The 26,501-nt window shown below is 50.3% G+C and overlaps 1 protein-coding gene across 2 annotated transcripts in view; it reads left to right on the top strand.

Moving 5' to 3' along the window:
* Positions 1-26,501, top strand: part of B4GALT2 (beta-1,4-galactosyltransferase 2) — a 126,621-nt gene that overhangs the window by 83,101 nt on the left and 17,019 nt on the right. For both annotated transcript variants that reach the window (XM_073593973.1, XM_073593975.1), the window contains exon 4: positions 7,332-7,519. In XM_073593973.1, coding sequence (XP_073450074.1) covers positions 7,332-7,519 — 188 coding nt within the window. The remainder of the gene's footprint in view (positions 1-7,331; positions 7,520-26,501) is intronic.

Below are 26,501 nucleotides of genomic sequence, written 5' to 3' on the forward strand. Positions count from 1 at the left end.
CCTTCTCCCCCTCACCACATCTCACCTCCCAACCCTCACCCCATCTCACCCCCCCCCTCACCCCATCTCACCTTCTCCCCCTCACCTCCCCCTCCCTCACCACATCTCACCCCCCCACCATGTCTCACCTTCCAACCCTCACCCAATCTCACCCCCCCACCCCATCTCACCTTCTCCTTCTCACCACATCTCACCTCCCACCTTCTCCCCCTCACCACATCTCACCTTCTCCCTCACCCCATCTCACCTCCCCCCCTCACCACATCTCACTTCCCAACCCCCACCCCGTCTCACCTTCTCCCCCTCACCACATCTCACCTCCCAACCCTTACCCCATCTCACCCCCCACACCCCATCTCACCTTCTCCCCCTCACCTCCCAACCCTCACCACATCTCCCCTCCCAACCCTCACCCCATCTCACCCCCCCCACCCCATCTCACCTTCTCCCCCTCACCACATCTCACCTCCTACCTTCTCCCCCTCACCACATCTCACCTCCTACCTTCTCCCCCTCACCACATCTCACCTCCTACCTCTCCCCTCACCACATCCACCTCCTACCTTCACCCCCTCACCCCATCACATTCCCCCCCCCCCACCACATCTCACCCCCACCACATCTCACCTCCCCCCCTCACCTCATCTCACCTTCTCCCCCTCTAACCACATCTCACCTTCTCCCCCTCACCACATCTCACCTCTCCCCCCTCTAACCACATCTCACTTCTCCCCCTCTAACCACATCTCACCTTCTCCCCCTCTAACCACATCTCACCTCCCAACCCTCACGCCATCTCACCTTCTCCCCCCTCACCCCATCTCACCTCCTAACCCTCACCCCATCTCACCTTCTCCCCCCTCTAACCACATCTCACTTCTCCCCCTCACCCCATCTCACCTTTTCCCCCTCACCACATCTCACCTTCTCCCCCTCTAACCACATCTCACCTTCTCTCCCCCTCACCACATCTCACCTTCTCCCCCTCTAACCACATCTCACTTCTCCCCCTCACCCCATCTCACCTTCTCCCCCTCACCCCATCTCACCTTCTCCCCCTCACCCCATCTCACCCCCCCCACCCCATCTCACCTTCTCCCCCTCACCTCCTAACCCTCACCACATCTCACCCCACCACATCTCCCCTCCCAACCCTCACCCCATCTCACCCCCCCCCCACCCCATCTCACCTTCTCCCCCTCACCACATCTCACCTCCTACCTTCTCCCCCTCACCACATCTCACCTCCTACCTTCTCCCCCTCACCACATCTCACCTCCTACCTTCTCCCCCTCACCACATCTCACCTCCTACCTTCTCCCCCTCACCACATCTCACCTCCTACCTTCTCCCCCTCACCCCATCTCATCCCCCCCCCCCACCACATCTCACCTCCCCCCCACCTCATCTCACCTTCTCCCCCTCTAACCACATCTCACCTTCTCCCCCTCTAACCACATCTCACCTTCTCCCCCTCTAACCACATCTCACCTTCTCCCCCTCTAACCACATCTCACCTTCTCCCCCTCTAACCACATCTCACCTTCTCCCCCTCTAACCACATCTCACCTTCTCCCCCTCTAACCACATCTCACCTTCTCCCCCTCTAACCACATCTCACCTTCTCCCCCTCTAACCACATCTCACCTCCTAACCCTCTAACCACATCTCACCTCCCAACCCTCACGCCATCTCACCTTCTCCCCCCTCACCCCATCTCACCTCCTAACCCTCACCACATCTCACCTTCTCCCCCTCTAACCACATCTCACCTTCTCCCCCTCTAACCACATCTCACCTCCTAACCCTCTAACCACATCTCACCTCCCAACCCTCACGCCATCTCACCTTCTCCCCCCTCACCCCATCTCACCTCCTAACCCTCACCCCATCTCACCTTCTCCCCCTCTAACCACATCTCACCTTCTCCCCCCTCACCCATCTCACCTTTTCCCCCTCACCACATCTCACCTTCTCCCCCTCTAACCACATCTCACCTTCTCTCCCCCTCACCACATCTCACCTTCTCCCCCTCTAACCACATCTCACTTCTCCCCCTCACCCCATCTCACCTTCTCCCCCTCACCCCATCTCACCTTCTCCCCCTCACCCCATCTCACCTTCTCCCCCTCACCCCATCTCACCTTCTCCCCCTCACCACATCTCACCCCCCCCCCACCCCATCTCACCTTCTCCCCCCTCACCTCCCAACCCTCACCACATCTCACCCCACCACATCTCCCCTCCCAACCCCCACCCCATCTCACCCCCCCACCCCATCTCACCTTCTCCCCCTCACCACATCTCACCTCCTACCTTCTCCCCCTCACCACATCTCACCTCCTACCTTCTCCCCCTCACCACATCTCACCTCCTACCTTCTCCCCCTCACCACATCTCACCTCCTACCTTCTCCCCCTCACCACATCTCACCTCCTACCTTCTCCCCCTCACCCCATCTCATTCCCCCCCCCCCCCACCACATCTCACCTCCCCCCACCTCATCTCACCTTCTCCCCCTCTAACCACATCTCACCTTCTCCCCCTCTAACCACATCTCACCTTCTCCCCCTCTAACCACATCTCACCTTCTCCCCCTCTAACCACATCTCACCTTCTCCCCCTCTAACCACATCTCACCTTCTCCCCCTCTAACCACATCTCACCTCCCAACCCTCACGCCATCTCACCTTCTCCCCCCTCACCCCATCTCACCTCCTAACCCTCACCCCATCTCACCTTCTCCCCCTCTAACCACATCTCACTTCTCCCCCTCACCCCATCTCACCTTTTCCCCCTCACCACATCTCACCTTCTCCCCCTCTAACCACATCTCACCTTCTCTCCCCCTCACCACATCTCACCTTCTCCCCCTCTAACCACATCTCACTTCTCCCCCTCACCCCATCTCACCTTCTCCCCCTCACCCCATCTCACCTTCTCCCCCTCTAACCACATCTCACCTTCTCTCCCCCTCACCACATCTCACCTTCTCCCCCTCTAACCACATCTCACCTTCTCCCCCTCACCCCATCTCACCTTCTCCCCCTCACCCCATCTCACCTTCTCCCCCTCACCCCATCTCACCTTCTCCCCCTCACCCCATCTCACCTTCTCCCCCTCACCCCATCTCACCTTCTCCCCCTCTAACCACATCTCACCTTCTCTCCCCCTCACCACATCTCACCTTCTCCCCCTCTAACCACATCTCACCTTCTCCCCCTCACCCCATCTCACCTTCTCCCCCCTCACCACATCTCACCTTGTCTCACTCTACCCCTTCTCACCTCACTCAGCCCTACCTCAACACATCCTATCATCCCTCTCAACTCACCCCACCTATCCTGATCCACCTATCCCTACTCCACCTTGCTCCACCACACCCTATCCTGCCACTCCCTCACCTCACTTAAAGTGGATAAAAACCTGATTCATGAAATTTAACCTAAACACATATATTCATAGTGTTTTCTTATCTCTCTCCAAAGCACTAAGTCCTGTTTCTTTCTGCGGTTTTGTTGCTTTGTTATCAGCGTGATAACTTCTGACAAGTTCTCTGTCAACCAAGATGAAACCAGCCTGAAAATTGTGTTGAGGGAGGTTGCTATAAATAGATTAGCAGAGAGCTTGCCTTGTCGTAGCACAGCTCTGCAAGTCTCTGCCTATGTGGAGGCCCCAAGGGGGGTGCCAGGGGTTAGAATCCACTCCCTGAACAGGAAGAGAAAATATCTAACATGATGTACACCTTCTAAAGAATATATAAAGCTGAAGACAGCAGATATACTTGTAAAAGTTATGTAGGAGGATTTGTTTCATCTATGTGTATCATCTGAGGCTGTTCACTTCACTGGGTATATGTGAGGGTTTACGTGCACTTCAACTCTATCTAAGCATGCCTTATATCCCCCCTTCGCTTCACCCCAACTATCCTGACCCACCTAACCCATACACCACCTTTCCTCACTTAGGCCCCTTTCACACTGGGGCGGTGGGGGGCGTCGGCGGTACAACAGCGCTATTTTTAGCGCTGCTGTACCGTCGTTTCTGCAGCGGTATTCGGCCGCTAGCGGTGCGGTTTTAACCCCCGCTGGCGGCCGAAAAAGGGTTAAAATCCCTCGTACAGCGCGGCTATAGCCGCGGTATTGCCGCGGTATAGCCGCACTGTCCCATTGATTTCAATGGGCAGGAGCGGTGAATACACCGCTCCTTCACCGCTCCAAAAAAGCGGTTTGCAGGACTTTTTTCACTGTCCTGCCTGCGCACCGCTTCAAAGTGAAAGCCCTCGGGCTTTCACACTGAACAAACATCGGAGGCTGTTTAGGGGCGGTTTGCAGGCGGTATTTTTAGCGCAATACCGCCTGCAAACCGCCCCAGTGTGAAAGGGGTCTTATCCTTGTTGTATATGTTTTATGTATTATATCACTACAATCCTGACCCACCTTACCGTACTTCAGCTTGCCAAATTTATCCTAAACCACCTAACCCTTCTCCACCTCGCCTCACCTATCCTGACCCACCTAACCCTACTCCAGCTTACCTCACCTATCCTGACCCACCTAACCCTACTCCACCTCGCCTCACCTATCCTGACCCACCTAACCCTTCTCCACCTCGCCTCACCTATCCTGACCCACCTAACCCTACTACCACCTTGCCTCACCTATCTTGACCCACCTAACTCTACTACCACCTTGCCTCACCTATCCTGACCCACCTAACCTTTCTCCACGTCGCCTATCCTATCCTGACCCACCTAACCCTACTCCCACCTCGCCTCACCTATCCTGACCCACCTAACCCTACTTCACCTTTCCTAACCCATCCTAACTCACCCAACCTATTCCACCTCACCTATCCTGACCTACCTAAGCCTACTTCACCTTTCCTAACCTATCTTATCCCACCCAACCTATTTCACCTCACCTATCCTGACCCATCTATTCTCCCTTTGCTTCACCCCAACTATCCTGACCCACCTAACCCTTCTCCACCTCGCCTCACCTATCCTGGCCCACCTAACCCTACTCCCACCTTGTGAAAAAATATATAATCATATATATATATATATATATATATATATATATATATATATATATATATATATATATATATATATAAACTTGAGCTGATGGTGAACAAATAGGATAATAAAAAAGTGAATGAAGCTGCTATAAACAAAGTGCTAAACACTTGATCACAATAAAAAAAAAAAAAACTACACCCACCTTGCCTCACCTATCCTGACCCACCTAACCCTTCTCCACGTCACCTAACCTATCCTGACCCACCTAACACTACCCCCACCCCGCTTCACCTATCCTGACCCACCTAACCCTACTTCACCCTTTCTAACCTATCCTAACCCACCCAACCTATTTCACCTCACCCATCCTGAACCATCTAACCCTACTCCACCTTACCTAATCTATCCTGACCTACCGATCCCTACTCCAACTTGCTTAACCTATGCTTACCCACCGAACCCTACTCCACCTCACCTATCCTGACCCACCTAATCCTTCTTCACCTCGCCTAACCTATTCTGACCCACCTAACCCTACTCCACCTCGCCTCACCTATCCTGACCCACCTAACCCTACTCCACCTTGCCTCACCTATCCTGACCCACCTAACCCTACTCCACCTCACCTATCCTGACCCACCTAACCCTACTCCACCTTGCCTAACCTATCCTGACCCACCTAACCCTATTCCACCTTGCCTAACTTATCCTGACCCACCTAACCTTACTCCACCTTGCCTAATCTATCCTGACCCACCTAACCCTACTCCACCTTGCGTAACCTATCCTGACCCACCTAACCCTACTCCACCTTGCGTAACCTATCCTGACCCATCTAACCCTACTCCACCTCGCCTAACCTATCTTGACCCACAAAACCCTACTCCACCTTGCTTAACCTATCCTGACCCACCTAACCCTACTCAACCTTGTCTAACCTACCCTGACCGACCTAACCCTACTCCGCCTCGCCTAACCTATCCTGATCCACCTAACCCTACTCCACCTCACCTATCCTGACCCAATTAACCCTACTCTACCTTTCCTAACACTTTTCCACCTTTCCTAACCTATCCTGACCCACCCAACGTTTTCCACACCTCACCTATCCTGACCCACCTAACCCTACTAAGGCTTGCTGAAGCTATCCTGACCTGCCTAACCCTACTACACCTTGCCTAATCTATCCTGACCCACCTAACCCTACTCCACCTTCCCTAACCTATCCTGACCCACCTAACCCTATTCCATTTCACCACACTTATCCTTACCCACCTAACTCTACTCCACCTTGCCTCACCTATCCTGACCCACCTAACCCTACTCCACCCGCCTCGCCTATCCTGATCCACCTAACCCTACTTCACCCGCCTCGCCTATCCTGACCCACCTAACCCTACTCCACCCGCCTCGCCTATCCTGACCCACCTAACCTCCTCCACCTTTCCTAACCTATCCTGATCCACCTAACCCTATTCCACCTTTCCTAACCTACCCTGACCCACCCAACATTTTACACACCTCACCTCGCCTATCCTGACCCACCTCACCTTGCCTATCGTGACCCACCTTGCCTAACCTATCCTGACCCACCTAACCCTACTACATCTTGCCTAATCTATCCTAACCCACCTAACCCTACTTCACCTTGCCTAACCTATCCTGACCCACTTAACCCTATTTCACTTCACCACACCTATCCTGACCCACCTAACTCTACTCCACCTTGACACACCCTACCTCACTGCACCCTCTTTTTCCTTACTTTATGAAAGTTGGAAGTGGGAAACTGAAATTGGGAAAAGCAGACTGTAGAGGGAAAGGGGGTGGATACCAAACCCTGAGTGACTCCACCATGCAGAAAACTCTTTATCTTCCATTACTAATAGTGGACTATGCCAGCTTTATAGTAGGAAAAATAATCGGGGAACTTTCCTTCGTTCAGATGGGTTAAAGTCTTTCTACACTGCTGGTGCGGAAAGTTTGGCGTTTAAGTTATCCCAAGTTTTTGGGGTGTCTGGAGAAGGAATGTAAGGGGATCACATAAACTCCAAATGTTCTGAATGAATCGAAAGCCAACACAGTACAATCTCCCCACCAGACCGCATGGCGTTATCACCTTTGTGGAAATCCAGTGAAAATTGGCAGCTTTATAAATGGGTGAAAATTGTCAGAAAATTGTCATTAAAGACTGAGCAATGCTGTAAATGGTCCTCTGAGTTTTATAGATGAGAATCTCTGGCTGGTGAAGCTGTAAATCTGTGTTTGTGATGTCCTGACTGACGCAAATCCTAATCTCTCCATACAGTTCGGTGAGGAGACCTTCAATCGCGCCAAACTCCTGAATATCGGCTTCTTGGAGGCCATGAAGGACGCCGAGTACGACTGTTTCATCTTCAGTGATGTGGATCTCATTCCTATGGATGACCGCAATCTCTATCACTGCTATGAGCAACCGCGCCATTTTGCCATTGCCATGGACAAGTTTGGCTTCCGGTAAGCGTGTTGTTACAAGGGGCTGATTTTGTGCGGGGTGGTATGGTGGGGATTTAGGCACTGATGGTAATAGAATGTATCTAATAGGGTCAGCTCTACTGAATGGGAATGAAAGACAACACAAGATCACAACAATAGACTCAACAAAATGCAAAAACACAACAAAATTACCAATAACAGCCATTAATACCAAATAACAAAATTAAAACTACACTACAAATAAAACATCCAAACAATTAAAATACACTATAGAATAAATAACACAGATTAAAATAAGAGGCAAACTACCAAATACAAATAATACACCACTTTCTCTAACACCACCCCAGATAATGACCAACACAATACTAACATACTATAAAAACTCATTAAAACTAAAAAAAAATCATTATTTTCCCCCCACTGTACATATGTAAACAACAATCAATAGGTGTGACATACAACCAAAAATGTGGTTTCGGTTAGGCATTGTAGTTTACTCACAACAGTATATTTCATCGAATGTATTAAGTTATATCTGTTGTATTTTTTTTTTCAGCTAAACCCCTGTAGAAACTCAACTTGCAAAACGTGTTGCGATATCACTCCCATATTTCATCTTCACTTATGTACTATTGGTTGCAGTGTCTTGAAAAAGTATTCATACCCCTTGAAATGTTCCACATTTTGTCATATTACAGCCAAAAACGTAAATGTATTTTATTGGGATTTTATGTGATAGACCAACACAAAGTGTCACATAATTGTGAAGTGGAAGGAAAATGATAAAGAAGCCCTCAAAGGTTTGTTATAGGACCTTAGTGAACAAACAGCATCATGAAGGCCAAGGAACACACCAGACAGGTCAGGGATAAAGTTGTGGAGAAGTATAAAGCAGGGTGAGGTTATAAAAAAAATCTCCCGAGCTTTGAACATCTCACGGAGCTCTGTTCAATCCATCATCGGAAAATGGAAAGAGTATGGCACAACTGCAAACCTACCAAGACATGGCCGTCCACCTAAACTGACCGGCCGGGCAAGGAGAGCATTCATCAGAGAAGAGCCAAGAGGTCCATGGTAACTCTGGAGGAGCTGCAGAGATCCACAGCTCAGGTGGGAGAATCTGTCCACAGGACAACTATTAGTCGTGTTCTCCACAAATCTGCCCTTTATGGAAGAGTGACAAGAAGAAAGACATTGGTGAAAGAAAGTCATAAGAAGTCCTGTTTGTAGTTTGTGAGAAGCCATGTGGAGGACACAGCAAGCATGTGGAAGAAGGTGATCTGGTCAGAGGAGACCAAAATTCAACTTTTTGGCCTAAAAGCAAAACGCTATGTGTGGGGAAAACTAACACTGCACATCACCCTGAACACACCATCCCCACCGTGAAACATGGTGGTGGCAGCTTCATGTGGTGGGGATGCTTTTCTTCAGCAGGGACAGGGAAGCTGGTCAGAGTTGATGGGAAGATGGATGGAGACAAATACAGGACAATCTTAGAAGAAAACCTGTTAGAGTCTGCAAAAGACTGGAGACTGGGGCGGAGGTTCACCTTCCAGCAGGACAACGACCCGAAACATCCAGCCAGAGCTACAATGGAATGGTTTAGATCAAAGCATATTCATGTGTTAGAATGGCCCAGTCACAGTCCAGACCTAAATCACATTGAGAATCTGTGGCAAGACTTGAAAATTGCTGTTCCCAGACGCTCTGCATCCAATCTGACAGAGCTTGAGATATTTTACAAAGAAGAATGTGCAGAAATGTCCTCTCTAGATGTGCAAAGCTGGTAGAGACATCCCCAAAAAGACTTGTAGAGAAAGGGGGTTCTACAAAGTATTGACTCCGGGGGGGCACCATACAAATGTCCCCCCCACACTTTTCACATATTTATTTGTATCATTTATCATTTTCCTTCCACTTCACAATTATGTGACACTTTGTGTTGGTCTATCACATAAAATCCCAATAAAATACATTTATGTTTTTGGTTGTAACAAAATGTGGAAGATTTCAAGGGGTATGAATACTTTTTCAAGGCACTGTAAATGTAACCTATATGCTTATTTATATACAGGGGAAGGTGTATGGGGTTGCTGATGACATATTTTCTATTCTTCAATTTGTATGCTTTTACTCTTTGGAGTTATTTACCCGTTTTTAACATAATGACCCTGGAATGAACGCTAAGATTTTATATATCTCTTCCTTTCCTGTATTTGCACCTTAAAAGTCCCATCACTCACTTTCCTTTTTTTGATACTGATAAATCCCATTATATGTATACAATGTATCCATTCGGATCTGCGTTGAAGAAACACTCGGCTGAAGTTTCTATTATATTTTGTGTTGGATGATCCCCCCCCCCTCCCAGCCTTGAAGTTCTGGGTAGTCTCTGTGAACTCACCCCCGTTATTGTATATATAAATTGATGGCACCGTTTCCCATGGATGGCGCTCATTGTTCCCATGGATGGCGCTCATTGTTCCCATGGATGGCGCTCATTGTTCCCATGGATGGCGCTCATTGTTCCCATGGATGGCGCACATTGTTCCCATGGATGGCGCACATTGTTCCCATGGATGGCGCTCATTGTTCCCATGGATGGCGCACATTGTTCCCATGGATGGCGCTCATTGTTCCCATGGATGGCGCTCATTGTTCCCATGGATGGCGCACATTGTTCCCATGGATGGCGCTCATTGTTCCCATGGATGGCGCTCATTGTTCCCATGGATGGCGCACATTGTTCCCATGGATGGCGCTCATTGTTCCCATGGATGGCGCTCATTGTTCCCATGGATGGCGCTCATTGTTCCCATGGATGGCGCACATTGTTCCCATGGATGGCGCTCATTGTTCCCATGGATGGCGCACATTGTTCCCATGGATGGCGCTCATTGTTCCCATGGATGGCGCTCATTGTTCCCATGGATGGCGCTCATTGTTCCCATGGATGGCGCACATTGTTCCCATGGATGGCGCACATTGTTCCCATGGATGGCGCACATTGTTCCCATGGATGGCGCTCATTGTTCCCATGGATGGCACACATTGTTCCCATGGATGGCGCACATTGTTCCCATGGATGGCGCTCATTGTTCCCATGGATGGCGCACATTGTTCCCATGGATGGCGCACATTGCTGGGACGGAGACAGATGTGCGCCCCTTGGGCCAGTCCCTGGAAACGCGTGGGCAGCGCACAGATCTGCGGGCAGCGCTCACATTACAGCCGCCTGTCCTCATTAACCCCCCTGGGTTATTCTTCTGTCCTTGGCGATGGGATTGGGTACGATTGTCGGTGGACGGAATTAGCGGAAGACGGCGCTGACATTAAGGAACAATAACAGCCACTAATGAGATGTTATTTCCCTTCCGATGAATCGGCAAGGAGGGACGGCGGCTCATCCAGCTGTGACATGGCCTGGAGGGCACAGTGACTGGCAGCTGTGTGCGCAAATCCTCCCGCCTGTCTGTCCCCGCAGGCTCCCGCCACCTGCCACAGGGCAGGCTCATCTCTTCCCGCCAGAGGGCAATTCCTTTATATGGAGGAGATGAGTCATCCACCCAACCGGGCCGGTGCGCTGCATTCCCTCCATTCACTCATCAGTCATCTCACCCAGACATGAGACCCCCCGAGAGATCCGTACTCCTCTCTGTATTACCCGGACCATCCAATCAGAGCCACCAAGCAGCACCAGAGAAAATGGATCAACTCCCACCATAGCACTCAACATAACAGCCAGCCTCCGATGTGTCATTTAAATGCATATCACAGTCAAGAAATAGACTGAAAGGTTCATTGGTATTAGAGTGTAAGCTCCTCTGGTACAGAGGCTGATGTGATTGGCTCAGTGATCTCTGTACAGCACTGCGGTATATGTCTGAGCTATATAAATGTATAATAATAATAGTGTGTGACTGTGGGGGGAGGGGGCACTGCGGTATATGTCATATACAGTGTGTATATATATATATATATTATACACACACACACAGTATCTCACAAAAGTAAGTACACCCCTCACATTTGTGTAAATCTTTTCTTCTATCTTTTCATGTGACAACACTGAAGAAATGACACTTGTCTACAATGTAAAGTAGTGAGTGTACAGCTTGTATAACAGTGTAAATTTGCTGTCCCCTCAAAATAACTCAACACACAGCCATTAATGTCTAAACCGCTGGCAACAAAAGTCAAAAACAAAAAATGTGAGGGGTGTACTTACTTTTGTGAGATACTGTATATAAATATCTGACATATACCGCAGTGCTGTACAGAGAACACTGAGCCAGTCACATCAATCTCTGTACAGAGGAGCTTACACTCTAATGCCCCCCCCCAATACATTTGAGTGAGGGGTGTACTTACTTTTGTGAGATACTGTGTGTGTGTGTGTATGTATATATATATATATATATATATATATATATACACTATGACTATATTGTCAAAAGTATTGGGACGCCTGCCTTTACATGAACTTTAATGACATCCCAGTCTTAGTCCGGAGGGTTCAATATTGAGTTGGCTCCGCCCTTTGCAGCTATAACAGCTTCACCTCTTCTGGGAAGGCCGTCCACAAGGTTTAGGAGGGTGTCTATGGGAATGTTTGACCATTCTTCCAGAAGAGCATTTGTGAGGTCATGCACTGATGTTGGATGAGAAGGCCTGGCTCACAGTTTCCTCTCTAATTCATCCCAAAGGTGTTCTATGGGGTTGAGGTCAGGACTCTGTGCAGGCAAGTCAAATTCCTCCACCCCAAACTTGCTCATCCATGTCTTTATGGACCTTGCTTTGTACACTGGTGTGCAGTCATGTTGGAACAGGAAGGGGCCGTCCCCAAACTGTTCCCACAAAGTTGTCCAAAATGTCTTGGTATGCTGACGCTTTAAGAGTTCCTTTCACTGGAACTAAGGGGGGCAAGCCAAACCTCTGAAAAACATCCCCACACCCTAATCCCCCCTCCCCCCACACACACACACACACACACACACACACACACACACACACACGTATGGATGAGCGAGTTTGGGGTGGAGGAACTTGACTGGCCTGCACAGAGTCCTGACCTCAACCCCATAGAACACCTTTAGGATGAATTAGAGCGGAGACTGTGAGCCAGGCCTTCTCATCCAACATCACAGATGCTCTTCTGGAAGAATGGTCAAACATTCCCATAGACACCCTCCTAAACCTTGTGGACGGCCTTCCCAGAAGAGGTGAAGCTGTTATAGCTGCAAAGGGGAGGGGCCAACTCAATATTGAACCCTCTGGACTAAGACTGGGATGTCATTAAAGTTCATGTGTGTGTAAAGGCATGCGTCCCAATACTTTTGGTAATATAGTGTATATTCCCCAGGTTGGGTGTACACTGCAGTTATAAAGATAAAGGAATAGATAGACGGAGAACGATCGATTTTCCTGGAAGTGCATTCAATTCTTTGTATACACGGCCTGGCGTTGTATCTGCACCGATATCTTATTGTTCAGTAGATGTACAGAGGTGTAATATTTACACTTGAATGTAAACATCACGGCTCGCCGCTCCTCATATATATAAATCAGAGTAACACTTTGTATCCATCAGGTCATTCATTGTTACAGTGGACGGTCCCGGGACCAATAATTCATCACCAACAATTGGTCATACACGGGTGATCGGAGTACATAAAGTTCATTGTGAACTCGTATTACTCATCGAATAAAACACGTCTGTAATCCCGACACTCAGCATCTCATTGTGAAGTTCTATGTTCTTCAAATCTGATCAGATCTCCAAATGCCGATCGACATTCTCTAAATGTGTGTAAATGATGGGAGTCGTTATCCCTCCTGGGGGGTCACCAATCCTCATCCTTGTATACTTTATATTATTTAATCTCTACAGACATTCTGTATACATCAACAGAGATCACCTCCGACTGTACAGGACTTCCCCCTCGGGGGGCCGCTGGCCTCCTAGCAACCAATGACACACCCCAGGCTTAATCAGCTGCATGGAAACAGTGGGGGGTGGGGATGATGTCACTGACTGAATATAGCCATATATGGGCAATGACCTCAGCGAGCATCCCCGCCCCTTTGTTTACATTCAGCTGTGGGTTGGGAGTCCTCAGCTGGCAGTAAATGGTGCTGTGGATGTGTCACTGGTTGCTAGGAGCCCCCCCTTATATCATTATCCTCATCAGAGTCCCCCCTTATATCATTATCCTCATCAGAGTCCCCCCTTATATCATTATCCTCATCGGAGTCCCCCCTTATATCATTATCCTCATCGGAGTCGCCCTTATATCATTATCCTCATCAGAGTCGCCCTTATATCATTATCCTCATCAGAGTCCCCCCTTATATCATTATCCTCATCAGAGTCCCCCCTTATATCATTATCCTCATCAGAGTCCCCCCTTACATCAAGATCCTCATCAGAGTCCCCCCTTACATCAAGATCCTCATCAGAGTCCCCCCTTACATCAAGATCCTCATCAGAGTCCCCCCTTATATCATTATCCTCATCAGAGTCCCCCCTTACATCAAGATCCTCATCAGAGTCCCCCCTTATATCATTATCCTCATCAGAGTCCCCCCTTATATCATTATCCTCATCAGAGTCCCCCCTTATATCATTATCCTCATCAGAGTCCCCCCTTATATCATTATCCTCATCAGAGTCCCCCCTTATATCATTATCCTCATCAGAGTCCCCCCTTATATCATTATCCTCATCAGAGTCCCCCCTTATATCATTATCCTCATCAGAGTCCCCCCTTATATCATTATCCTCATCGGAGTCGCCCTTATATCATTATCCTCATCAGAGTCGCCCTTATATCATTATCCTCATCAGAGTCGCCCTTATATCATTATCCTCATCAGAGTCGCCCTTATATCATTATCCTCATCAGAGTCGCCCTTATATCATTATCCTCATCAGAGTCGCCCTTATATCATTATCCTCATCGGAGTCCCCCCTTATATCATTATCCTCATCGGAGTCCCCCCTTATATCATTATCCTCATCGGAGTCCCCCCTTATATCATTATCCTCATCGGAGTCCCCCCTTATATCATTATCCTCATCGGAGTCCCCCCTTATATCATTATCCTCATCGGAGTCCCCCCTTATATCATTATCCTCATCGGAGTCCCCCCTTATATCATTATCCTCATCGGAGTCCCCCCTTATATCATTATCCTCATCGGAGTCCCCCCTTATATCATTATCCTCATCGGAGTCCCCCCTTATGTCATTATCCTCATCGGAGTCCCCCCTTACGTCATTATCCTCATCGGAGTCCCCCCTTACATCAAGATCCTCATCGGAGTCCCCCCTTACATCAAGATCCTCATCGGAGTCCCCCCTTACATCAAGATCCTCATCGGAGTCCCCCCTTACATCAAGATCCTCATCAGAGTCCCCCCTTACATCAAGATCCTCATCAGAGTCCCCCCTTACATCAAGATCCTCATCAGAGTCCCCCCTTACATCAAGATCCTCATCAGAGTCCCCCCTTACATCAAGATCCTCATCAGAGTCCCCCCTTACATCAAGATCCTCATCAGAGTCCCCCTTACATCAAGATCCTCATCAGAGTCCCCCCTTACATCAAGATCCTCATCAGAGTCCCCCCTTACATCAAGATCCTCATCAGAGTCCCCCCTTACATCAAGATCCTCATCAGAGTCCCCCCTTACATCAAGATCCTCATCAGAGTCCCCCCTTACATCAAGATCCTCATCAGAGTCCCCCCTTACATCAAGATCCTCATCAGAGTCCCCCCTTACATCAAGATCCTCATCAGAGTCCCCCCTTACATCAAGATCCTCATCAGAGTCCCCCCTTACATCAAGATCCTCATCAGAGTCCCCCCTTACATCAAGATCCTCATCAGGGGGGCGTGGCCAAGATGGCGCTGTGAGCGGCGGCTTTCTCTGAGAGCTCCGCTCATCCAAACACAAAATCCAGCTCCATCGCCCTTTTTCATCCACAACTTTCACCCCAGCTGATCGGGGGAGACCCAGGCACCCCCTGCCAGGTGAGGAGCGAGGAGGATTTCTGCTCCCGGTCCGCGATCGGCGCCGCTGCACACTCCCGCTCCACTAGGCCGAAGCCGCGGTCTTTCCTGACGGGCCGCGCGGCGAGCCGGGAGTCCCCTGGCGCGGTCGCCCCTGTGTCTACACAAGCCGGCTGCTGAGGACTGCTGAGGGGGGTGAGTGGATTGACCCTGGACTGAAAATAGGCCGTGCTCTGGGCCTGGTCTCTACCCCCCCCCCCCACGTATGACTAGGCCGCAACCGCAGCCTCCCCATTAGATCCGGATCCTGCTGGCCTGCAGGAAGAGGCCCTGAGACGGTGGGGGACATCTACCTGGGCAGAGGAACCATCTCTGGAGCACCTCCACCCCTGGCCCTCCTGATAGTGGAAGAAGCTGGCTGGGCTGCATACTCTGACAAGCCTGTGGAGCCCTGAAGTGGACAGCTTCTACATCCTATAATTGCAGGTGAGAGGAAAGACTGTTAAAGGGTCACACACTGCTCCTTACCTACTGCCTGACTACCCCGGACTCTGCAGACAGGCTCCGTCACTCGCTTACCCACTACTGCCTGGCCTAGGCCCCCCAACACCTGAATGAGACGCAGGAACTTCAGCGCAAAATATATTAAAGGGGGGAGACGTGACCCTGCTATGGAAACGTAAAGACGCGTCATTGGGAGCTCTGCACTGAAACGGGCCATGAATCACCCGCAGCACTGATCAACTAAACCATCCATTCATGCCAGGAGGCCGCAGCCACCCACCGGTCACTGAGGTACGGAAGGGACCTGAAATTTAACACTACTTTCTGCGGCAACAGCAGGCTTCCTCACCGGTGGGACGGAGCAAGATGGCGCCGCCTCGAGTCAGCACAGCGGGCGCTGCATCCTCAAGTAAGAAGGGCGCTCCTGCAACTACCTCCGCAGCGGAGGAGGACTTTCCCCCCTTACCGCACAGAGCACCCTCTCCTATAGTGTCCCCGGCTTCCATAACTGCTGACACCCCTTTGCCTCCAGACTACGCTGGTGACCTAAGCGGCCTAGTTGAAGGCTCTCTGAGAGACATAGTGTCAGGCCTCCCCACCAAGCAGGACTTAAATGCCATGGCCACCTCTATTGTTAACGCACTAACCAGAGAACTGCATGACCTAAAGCAGCAAGTGGATGTGGTCGAAGAGAGAGTCACTACGATCGAAGCCTCCCAAACCAATACAGAAACGCGCCTCACTACACTGGAGTCGGAGTACGGGGCATTCCGCCGCCATCTTGTCGATGTCCAGCTGCGCCTGGACGACGGCGAGAATAGGAGCAGGCGAAACAATTTGCGCCTAAGGGGGATCCCAGAAGCCACCATGGGCCCAGACCTCCGATCCACAGTGGCTGCCATCCTAAACCAGGTCCTGGGCAAACCACCGACAGCCGACCTGGAACTGGACAGGGTGCATCGTATCCCAGGCCCCAGACCCCCGCCCTCTGCACAGAGATCACCATCCGAACTGGACTTTCCCCGTGATGTATTATGCAGGGTGCATTTCTTCACAATTAAGGAGGACATTCTTCGCCTTGCCTGGGAAAAGGGCCCGATAGACTTCGACGGGGCTCCCATCAGGATTTTCCCTGACATTTCCAGACAAACACGCACCATGCGTGGGCTCATGCGACCCCTACTGGAAGTTATCCGTGAGGCTGATGCCACCTACCGATGGGGTCACCCCTTCCATCTTATTGTCAGGAGGCAGGGGGCGGAATTCTACCTCCGCACGCCAGACCAACTACCTGCCCTTTTTCATTTCATCTCCAGGCCAGCGATTGAGGTGCCCAACTGGTTTGAATATCTGCTCTCCCAGGATCCACAAGGTTCAGCGCCACCCAGACAGCAGAGGTTTCGACGCCCAAGATCCCGCCCGCCAAACCGAGAAGTCCGAAGAGCCCATCCTACATCATCTGAGGACTAAACGCATGCCACCTTTCGGCTGTTGGTGAGACTTCCAGTACCTCATATGGGTTGGTGCCCCGCTCCTTCCCCCCCCTAAGGCGATCCTCCCCTTTTTATTTTTGTCCCCTTTTTTTTTTTTTTTTTTTTTGTGGGCTAATTTTTTATTCCAGACAGGGGCGGGGGGAGGGGGGACACATTGTTATAATTGTTATGACTGTTATAAATTCTGTATCTTTGTGGCAGGCTAGACTCCATGCACTCCATCCGAGTATGTCTGATGTGAACGTTGACACTGAAAAGGAGGTGCATGCATGTTTTCCATGATCCACATCCGGCCGTGCTGCCTTGGCGCACTGACAGTCAGGCGGTGGGGGCTCTCTCCTGGTCCTATCCAGGGGAAGGGCGAATGGGCCATTGGGCCCTCAGTCCTCGGCCGCCACTGCGATGCGTCAACGCCAGTAGGTCATGGATGTTAGAGGTCTACTTAGTTGTACTTACTAGCCTGAAACACAGTTGAGTTCATGGATGTTATGCCCAGATATGTGGTAAATCACAATTTATTTACGATGGTTAATGTATTGTTTTTCTCAATGTTTCTGATTCCTTAGGCCCCCCACTCAGTGCATCTCCCTACCACCCCCAAAAGTACCTTATTATATAGCTTTTTTTTGCTTACATAGGCGATAGCAATAACTATTTGATTGCGCGCTTCGCCGCATTGGCCACCCCCCTTTAGGGCGACCTCCCGGCTGCTGCACAATCTCCTCTGTGTCTCGGCCGGGAGCTCATAGAGTAGCTACTTGACTAACTTAGATTACTCCCACCCTCCTTCCCCCCCCTCTCCCCTTCACCTACCCTCCTCCTCTCTCTCTCTCTGATACTGTCATCTCCTCCTTTGTCCCCCTCTCTTCCCCGGTGCTGTTACTCTCTAGCTGGGTGGGGACGTGAACCTGAACTAAGAGCGATCGTCCTCCTCATCCTATCAACGATCATCAGTGCCCCGGCTGCCACAATGGCTCTCCTAAAGGTGACCTCCCTTAATGTACGGGGTCTCAATATCCCGGAGAGGCGTTCCCAGCTCCTGGCTGACCTTCGCAGAACTAAAACCCAAATTGCCTTTCTACAGGAAACCCACTTTCATGGTGAGCATATTCCCAAACTGACTAACAATCTGTTCCCGACGGCATACCACAGTATCTCACCTATCTCCAAATCTAAGGGGGTTAGCATTCTAGTGGCAAAATCTGTACCTTGGGAGTTTGGGGCGCAGCAGGCGGACCCCCAGGGCCGCTTTCTCCTGATTAAGGGAAAGGTATTTGACGTTCAGGTCACTCTTGCCAATATCTATTTCCCCAACGCCGACCATGCACAGTTCCTGCGTGGGCTGATACCCAAATTGCTTGAGTTTACGGAGGGGATGCTCATTTTTGGGGGTGATATGAACTTTGCGATGGACCCCCTGTTGGATACCTCGCGGGGTGCTTCCCATCTCTCATACGCCCGCCTTAAACGAATCAAATCTGATCTTCACTCACTGCGTTTGATGGACCCCTGGCGCCTTTCACACCCCAGGGACAGGGATTATTCGTACTTCTCACAAGTACATCATTCGTACTCCAGACTAGATTACCTGCTCCTTTCCCATAAGGACCTGCCGAGGGTAGTGGACTCATCCATAGATGTCATCTCCTTTTCTGACCATGCTCCAATACACCTGACGCTCCAAATGGGACCAATGTCTAAATCCCCACCCTCATGGAGACTGAACGAGTCTCTGCTTCAATCTGCGGAGACTCGCGCTGAGATTCAAGCCAAACTACAGGAATACTTTGCACTCAATGAAGCCTCGGTCCCCAACCCCTTGGTGATGTGGGAGGCTCACAAGCCAGTTATCAGGGGCATCTTAATAGGCATTGGGGCACGTCTCAAGAGGGAAAGAACCCGTAGAACTGAAGAACTTCTTCTTCAGATCAAGACCCTTGAATGTACACATAAGGCCAGCCTAGCTCGCTCCGTATACCAGGAGTTACTTAAAGCACGTGAGGAGCTTCGCTCGCTTCTGTTGCATAAAACTAAAGAGAGGTTAGCATGGTCCCGCCGCACAATGTACGAATTCTCTAACAAACCTGGCTCCCTCCTAGCCAGAGCTCTACGCGGACCCCGCACCAAAACTTTCATCCCCCACATTCTGACCCCTTCGGGTCGGAGGGTCTCTACCTCAACAGAAATGGCGGAAGAATTCCGCTCATTCTACAGCGGCCTCTATAATCTAGATAGACCCTCTCCTGATGCCCCTGGCCCCTCTGGGGGACCCACCCCACACGAATATCTAGCCTCCTCTGGCATGCCATCTCTATCGGCCGACATCTCGGAAGAACTGGAAGACCCCATTACGGTGGAGGAGCTAGGGGTAGCACTGGCGAGTTCCAAGCCCAAGAAAGCCCCAGGCCCTGATGGCCTTACTCCAATTTATTTCAAGACCTTTTTTGAGACGCTCTCTAAACCGCTAGTGGATGCACTTAACTCAATCACGCAAGGTAACTCCTTCCCCATAGATTCCCTTAGGGCCTACATTTCTCTCATCCCTAAAGAGGGAAAGGACCTACTCCGGTGTGGAAACTACCGACCGATAGCTTTGCTAAACACCGACTTGAAACTGTTTGCCAAGATCCTGGCGAACAGATTGCTCCCACACATACCAAACCTAATTCACAAAGACCAAGCGGGCTTTGTCCCCCAACGGGAACCACGTGACAACACCATTAGGGTGCTGAACCTCATACATGCCGCCAGGACCACGCGACGACCCCTTCTCCTGCTGTCAACTGACGCGGAGAAGGCTTTCGACCGTGTAGACTGGACATTTGTTAGAGCTACTCTCGAACACATTGGCCTCCGGACGTCGATGCTAAGCTGGATCCTATCTCTCTACTCCAGCCCCACAGCGGCGGTTAGGGTCAACGAAACCAGGTCGGGTTATTTTAACATTCGAAATGGTACCAGACAGGGTTGTCCCCTGTCTCCTCTAATCTTTATTCTTTCTTTGGAACCTCTGCTCTGTAAGATACGGGCCAACCCCCAAATAGAGGGCTTTCGTAAAACATCTGGAGCCCACAAGGTCGCCGCTTTCGCGGATGACCTTATCTTCTTCTTGGCTGACCCCATTGCCTCACTCCCCGCCTTGCTTCATTCCTTGAGGGAGTACGGAGCTTTGTCCCTATTTAAAATAAACATGTCTAAATCCTCCATGCTTAATATCACATTGAGCTCACAAAATATCCGACAATTGCGCCTGAACTACAAGTTCCACTGGGCAGCCGATACCATTCCGTACCTAGGAGTGGCCATCACCGCGGACCCCGCCGACCTCTACCAAGCAAACTTTGCCACTCTTCTACACAGACTTAAAACAGACCTACAACATTGGCACTCCCTCACTCTAACGTGGTTTGGACGCTGTAATGCCATCAAGATGACAGCTCTCCCGAGGATACTCTATCTCCTGCAGGCCCTCCCCATACATCTCCCGCCCTCCTTCTTCAAGCGACTCGACGCACTTTTCCGAGATTTTGTCTGGTCGCGCAGGCAGCCTCGCATCAAATTACAACTACTCTATATGACAAAACGTAGGGGTGGGGTGGGACTACCAGACGTAAAAGCCTACTACAGGGCAACACATCTTACCAGACTGATAGACTGGTACTGCCACTCAGAAGCCAAACAATGGGTCAATATGGAGATAGAGGACTCCGATGGTACGGCTAGGAGTTGGCCGTGGCTTTCCACTCCGATCCCGAAGATCATCGCCGAACACCCGACTCTGGGAAACACATTAAGAGTGGCCAGAGAAACCTTTCGTAAAACCCTGATATCACCTATTCCTTCCCCTATGGTGCCGATACTGGGCAACCCTGATTTCTTGCCGGGCTGCCAGGGACCGATCTATAGAGCCCTATCGGAGGGAGATAGATGGCCACACCTCCACGACTTCCTAGATGCCGGTGGCCGGCTCCGGTCGGCCGCGGGAATAGAGGACTTGGACACGCCATTGGATTTCCTGAGTGGTCTCCAACTGCATAATTTTCTACGCCGAAGTGCTCAGACTTTAGGTCCCCCACGCCCACTCACGGAATTGGAACGTGTCTGCCACCGCAGAGAGCCCGTACGCCACTCTCTGTCCTCGATCTACCTCTCCCTGATTGCCCCGACTGAAGGCTTTGTGCCCCCCTTCCTCACTAAATGGGAGATAGAATTAGGAGTGCATTTTAATGAAGCACAAAGGGAAAAGATCTTACATTTTGCCCAAAAATCCTCTCTAGCCACAAGGGTCCAGGAGACATGCTACAAGATTGTGACCAGATGGTACAAGGTACCATCCACTCTCCACAGGTTCCTCCCGCAGGTACCAAGTATATGTTGGCGCTGTGGAACAGGAGAAGGAACGATGTTGCACATTTTCTGGGACTGTCCCAAGATTAAACCTTTTTGGAAAGAGGTGACAGACACGATCGAACGTTTAACGGGCGTCGCACTGGGGGGAGATCCCGGGGCCTGTTTGCTGCACCTATCTAGCAGACCAATTAAGAAATATAAAGCCTCACTCACTATACAACTACTTAATGCGGCTAAGGCCTGTATCCCTCTATTTTGGACATCGGAAACCCCACCAACGAAGATCCAGTGGTATGCCAGGGTTAACGAACTGCGCGACATGGAAGATCTTACGGCCACGCTGCATGACAGGGAGGAAGCCTTTCGGGAGACCTGGCGCCCCTGGCAACACTTCATCTACTCCGAGGCTTACCTCCGGGAGATGTCTTAACGTGGACACCCCCCGTTATGAGGGCTCCGCCTGGCTGGAGGGTGGCACCACCACCCTCCTCTCTTTACCTCTCTTTACCCCCCTTCCTTACCTTCTTCCCCTCCCACTCCATCTCTCCTCTCTATTATCCTTACCCTCCCTCCCTATTGTCTCCCGCTTTTTTACCTCTTCCCTCCCCCCCCCCCACCCTTCCCGTCCTCACACAATCCCCTATACTCTTCCGGCTTAGGGAAGATCTGATCAGATATAATGAATATCATGGTCTACATTACTTTATGTTAGTTGCCCTTTGCCGGACTCTACTGATCGACAAGGATTATCTCCACCCCCGATCAGTGGAGAGTTTCTCTCTTTGTTATTTTAGTTCACCCTTTTACCTATAGATAAAGGATAATTACACGAGTTACCAGTTTACACAAGGCATGTCTCAGGGAAATGCTTGCAAATGGACACTAAGATAATCATCACATTAGACCCTCCCATGCACACAGGTTCCGCCTTCACCATACAGATTGTGTAAACGAGAGGATTGTTTATGTGTTACACCTCTAGTCGACGACAGTTCCTGTTAAAATCCTCTCCTACCACTGTTTTATATTATCCATTAAATGTTATAGAACTTGACAATATGTACTTCAAACTGTAACACGTTTTCTTGAAAATAAAATAAAGGAATTAAAAAAAAAAAAAAAAAAAAAGATCCTCATCAGAGTCCCCCCTTACATCAAGATCCTCATCAGAGTCCCCCTTACATCAAGATCCTCATCAGAGTCCCCCCTTACATCAAGATCCTCATCAGAGTCCCCCCTTACATCAAGATCCTCATCAGAGTCCCCCCTTACATCAAGATCCTCATCAGAGTCCCCCCTTACATCAAGATCCTCATCAGAGTCCCCCCTTACATCAAGATCCTCATCAGAGTCCCCCCTTACATCAAGATCCTCATCAGAGTCCCCCCTTACATCAAGATCCTCATCAGAGTCCCCCCTTACATCAAAATCCCCTTTGGCAGATATTCACGAGGGGTCGAATATCTGGCAGCCCCCCTAATTTAAAGGCAGCTTCCAGACTCCATAGAGCCCCCTGCAGACCCCCCACATCTGCCAGGCCAGGGTTGTGGGGATGAGGCCCTTTGCATTGTTACATTTTCCCCATGGCGATATTTGTCGATCTTTTTCCTATTGGCCTTAAAATGGGTAAAATTCATTAGCAGGATTCGTTTTCTAATGACTTTAATGGGGTTGGGGGAACATTTCTAATTTCTGACCTTTTTTTAACTGCTCATCGAACGTCCCTTTGAAGAGATCCCGGAACGTTCGGCTCATCACTGGAAATGAGCACTTTTTGTTACGGAGCTGCAAGAAATAAACTTCCTTGTAATTACAGCGATAAAGCAGCAAACCGCGCCGTCTTCAGTGCGAAGATATCGTGTGAAGCTGCAGAGAAAACGTAAATAATTCCAAGCGCAGAGAGAATCCTCGTACTCGGGAAATATCACCGATCGGGTCTTCATACGGTGTCACCGCAGTCCGGAGAGAGCGCAGATAAATGTGCACCGGGTGATGTTCTCATTCTGAGAAATCAATGAAAATTTCCTTCTATGCCGCCCTCTGCCCAAATTCTCAGCATGTACACCCAGGTCCGGGACGAGGGGTGGACAGGAGGGGCCCTGTGGTATCATGAGAGGAGGGGGGGGCACCACGAGGAGATTGGGGAGAGGGGATTTGTGTGGGGAGGGGAATTTGGGGGCCAGCAGGGGGTATGAAGTGTTCTAGGAGGGGAAATGGGGGGGTATGAAGTGTTCTAGGAGTTGTGATTTGGGGGAATTGGTGTTGGGAGGGGACGAGGATTTGTGTTAGGAGGGGGGGTTTGGGGGGGTTGTGCTAGAAGAAGTTATATGGTGGAGGGGATTTGTGCTAGGAGGGATCATTTTTTTTTTTGGGGGGGGGGGGTTGTGCTAGAAGAAGTTATATGGTGGAGGGGATTTGTGCTAGGAGGGATCATTTTTTTGGGGGGGGGTTGTGCTAGAAGAGGTTATATGGTGGAGGGGATTTGTGCTAGGAGGGATCATTTTTTTTGGGGGGGGGGGGTGTTGTGCTAGAAGAAGTTATATGGTGGAGGGGATTTGTGCTAGGAGGGATCATTTTTTTGGGGGGGGGGGTTGTGCTAGAAGAGGTTATATGGTGGAGGGGATTTGTGCTAGGAGGGATCATTTTTTGGGGGGGGGGGGGGGGTTGTGCTAGAAGAGGTTATATGGTGGAGGGGATTTGTGCTAGGAGGGATCATTTTTTTTTTGGGGGGGGGGATGTTGTGCTAGTAGAGGTTATATGGTGGAGGGGATTTGTGCTAGGAGGGATCATTTTTTTGGGGGGGGGGGGGGGTTGTGCTAGAAGAAGTTATATGGTGGAGGGGATTTGTGCTAGGAGGGATCATTTTTTGGGGGGGGGGGGTTGTGCTAGAAGAGGTTATATGGTGGAGGGGATTTGTGCTAGGAGGGATCATTTTTTTGGGGGGGGGGGTTGTGCTGGAAGAGGCTATATGGTGGAGGGGATTTGTGCTAGGAGGGATCATTTTTTTGGGGGGGGGGGTTGTGCTAGAAGAGGTTATATGGTGGAGGGGATTTGTGCTAGGAGGGATCATTTTTTGGGGGGGGGGGTTGTGTTAGTAGGGATAATTGGGAGGTATTTCTGCTAGGCAGTGACAGCCCGTGCATTGTGGGCAGAGGGGCGCTCCCCCAATCGCTGCCGCTGCCCCCCCATCCATGCGCCCGGCACGTTTCAGGACGCCGGACGCATGGATTCCTATGGTGGGGGTGTTCTTTTTTTTGTTTTTGTTTTTTTTTTAGCACTTGAGGCTCTAATATGCTTCAAAATAGGGTGCACCCCGATCCCTCCCACTTTTGTGACGATAAGACGTTAAAAAATTAATTTTCACACTAACATCCCCCCCACCACCACCAATCAGGAGGCAGGTGGTGAGACCTGTCTCCCGATTGGCCAAAGCGTCAGGTGATCCTATTGGATGCCTAGCGCTTTGGAGCAACAGAGGGGAGATGCGGGAGGAGCGGACACCAGAGCCAACCAGAGCCACTGCCTGCACGAGCGAAGGAGAGGAGACCATAACACAGCCCCAGCCTGGATCGGGTAGGTAGGTTGAGCTGGGAGGGGGCAAAGATTCATGATGGGGGGGGGGCAAAGATTTGTGCTGGGAGGGGGGATTTCAGCAGGGGGGTGGATTTGTAGTGTGAGGAGGGGGAATTTATGCTTGGGGGTAAGCATGTAGATTAGTCCCCAATTTTATTTTGAGGGGGGTTTGCTGACAAAAAAAGAATAATGCATCTTGGGAGGGGGGCAGTTTGGTATGTTCTTCCTGGGCTCTAGATGACCTTGTCATGGCACTCTGTACACCTGATACATGAATCCCCCCTACAGATGTCACACAGAAAATATTGATTCCTTAATGGACTCCAATCTCCATTACCGGAACATGGGGAGCACAGCGTAACCCCCACTTCTTCCAGTCAGGGGTCTCTGATTTAGCTCAAGGTGACACCTAACAGTCCACAAACATCCACCTCATAATGGTATCAAAGATGCCTCCCATCGGTGTTCAGTTCTGATTATAAGGCATTCCTGAAGATCGGTGTGGCCTCTCCCGGCTTGCACCTCAAATCATGCGTCAATGCGGGCCTTGTCCTGAGAACACGACACTCATCTACCTGATGCATGTAGGCCAATTCCTGCACTGAAGACTCCAGTCCCTTTCTCAGTGGGTTGGAGAACCTGATAACCTTCCCTCCTCTCCAACACTTTTTTTCAGGTTCCCTCTCATCTCGGCTCTGGGCCAAGCCAGGAAATGTTTGTTCATTTACATACAAGAGCTTCTCATTTTTCCAGAGCTGTTCCACTGGGGGTCCCACTGAACACCTGAGGCCATGAGACATGGGGGTCCAGGTTTCCGGGTGCGATATCTTCCCTATCACAGTCAAGCAGATGGACCCTCCACTAGGCCACCACTTCATCAAATTTAAAATCACCACCAACTCCATCCTCCAAAAACAGAAACATTCAACAACAACACACTGGAACAGATCCCAGAAGAAACTGCATTCGGAACTCTTCAAAACCACATTATCAAACAAAATACAATCGCTAAACGTAGACCTCTCAACGGAACAAACACTCAACTCCCTAAACAAGGCTTTACTA

Source organism: Aquarana catesbeiana, linkage group LG07, assembly GCF_042186555.1.
Source record: "Aquarana catesbeiana isolate 2022-GZ linkage group LG07, ASM4218655v1, whole genome shotgun sequence".
NCBI classification, from domain to species: Eukaryota; Metazoa; Chordata; class Amphibia; order Anura; family Ranidae; genus Aquarana; species Aquarana catesbeiana.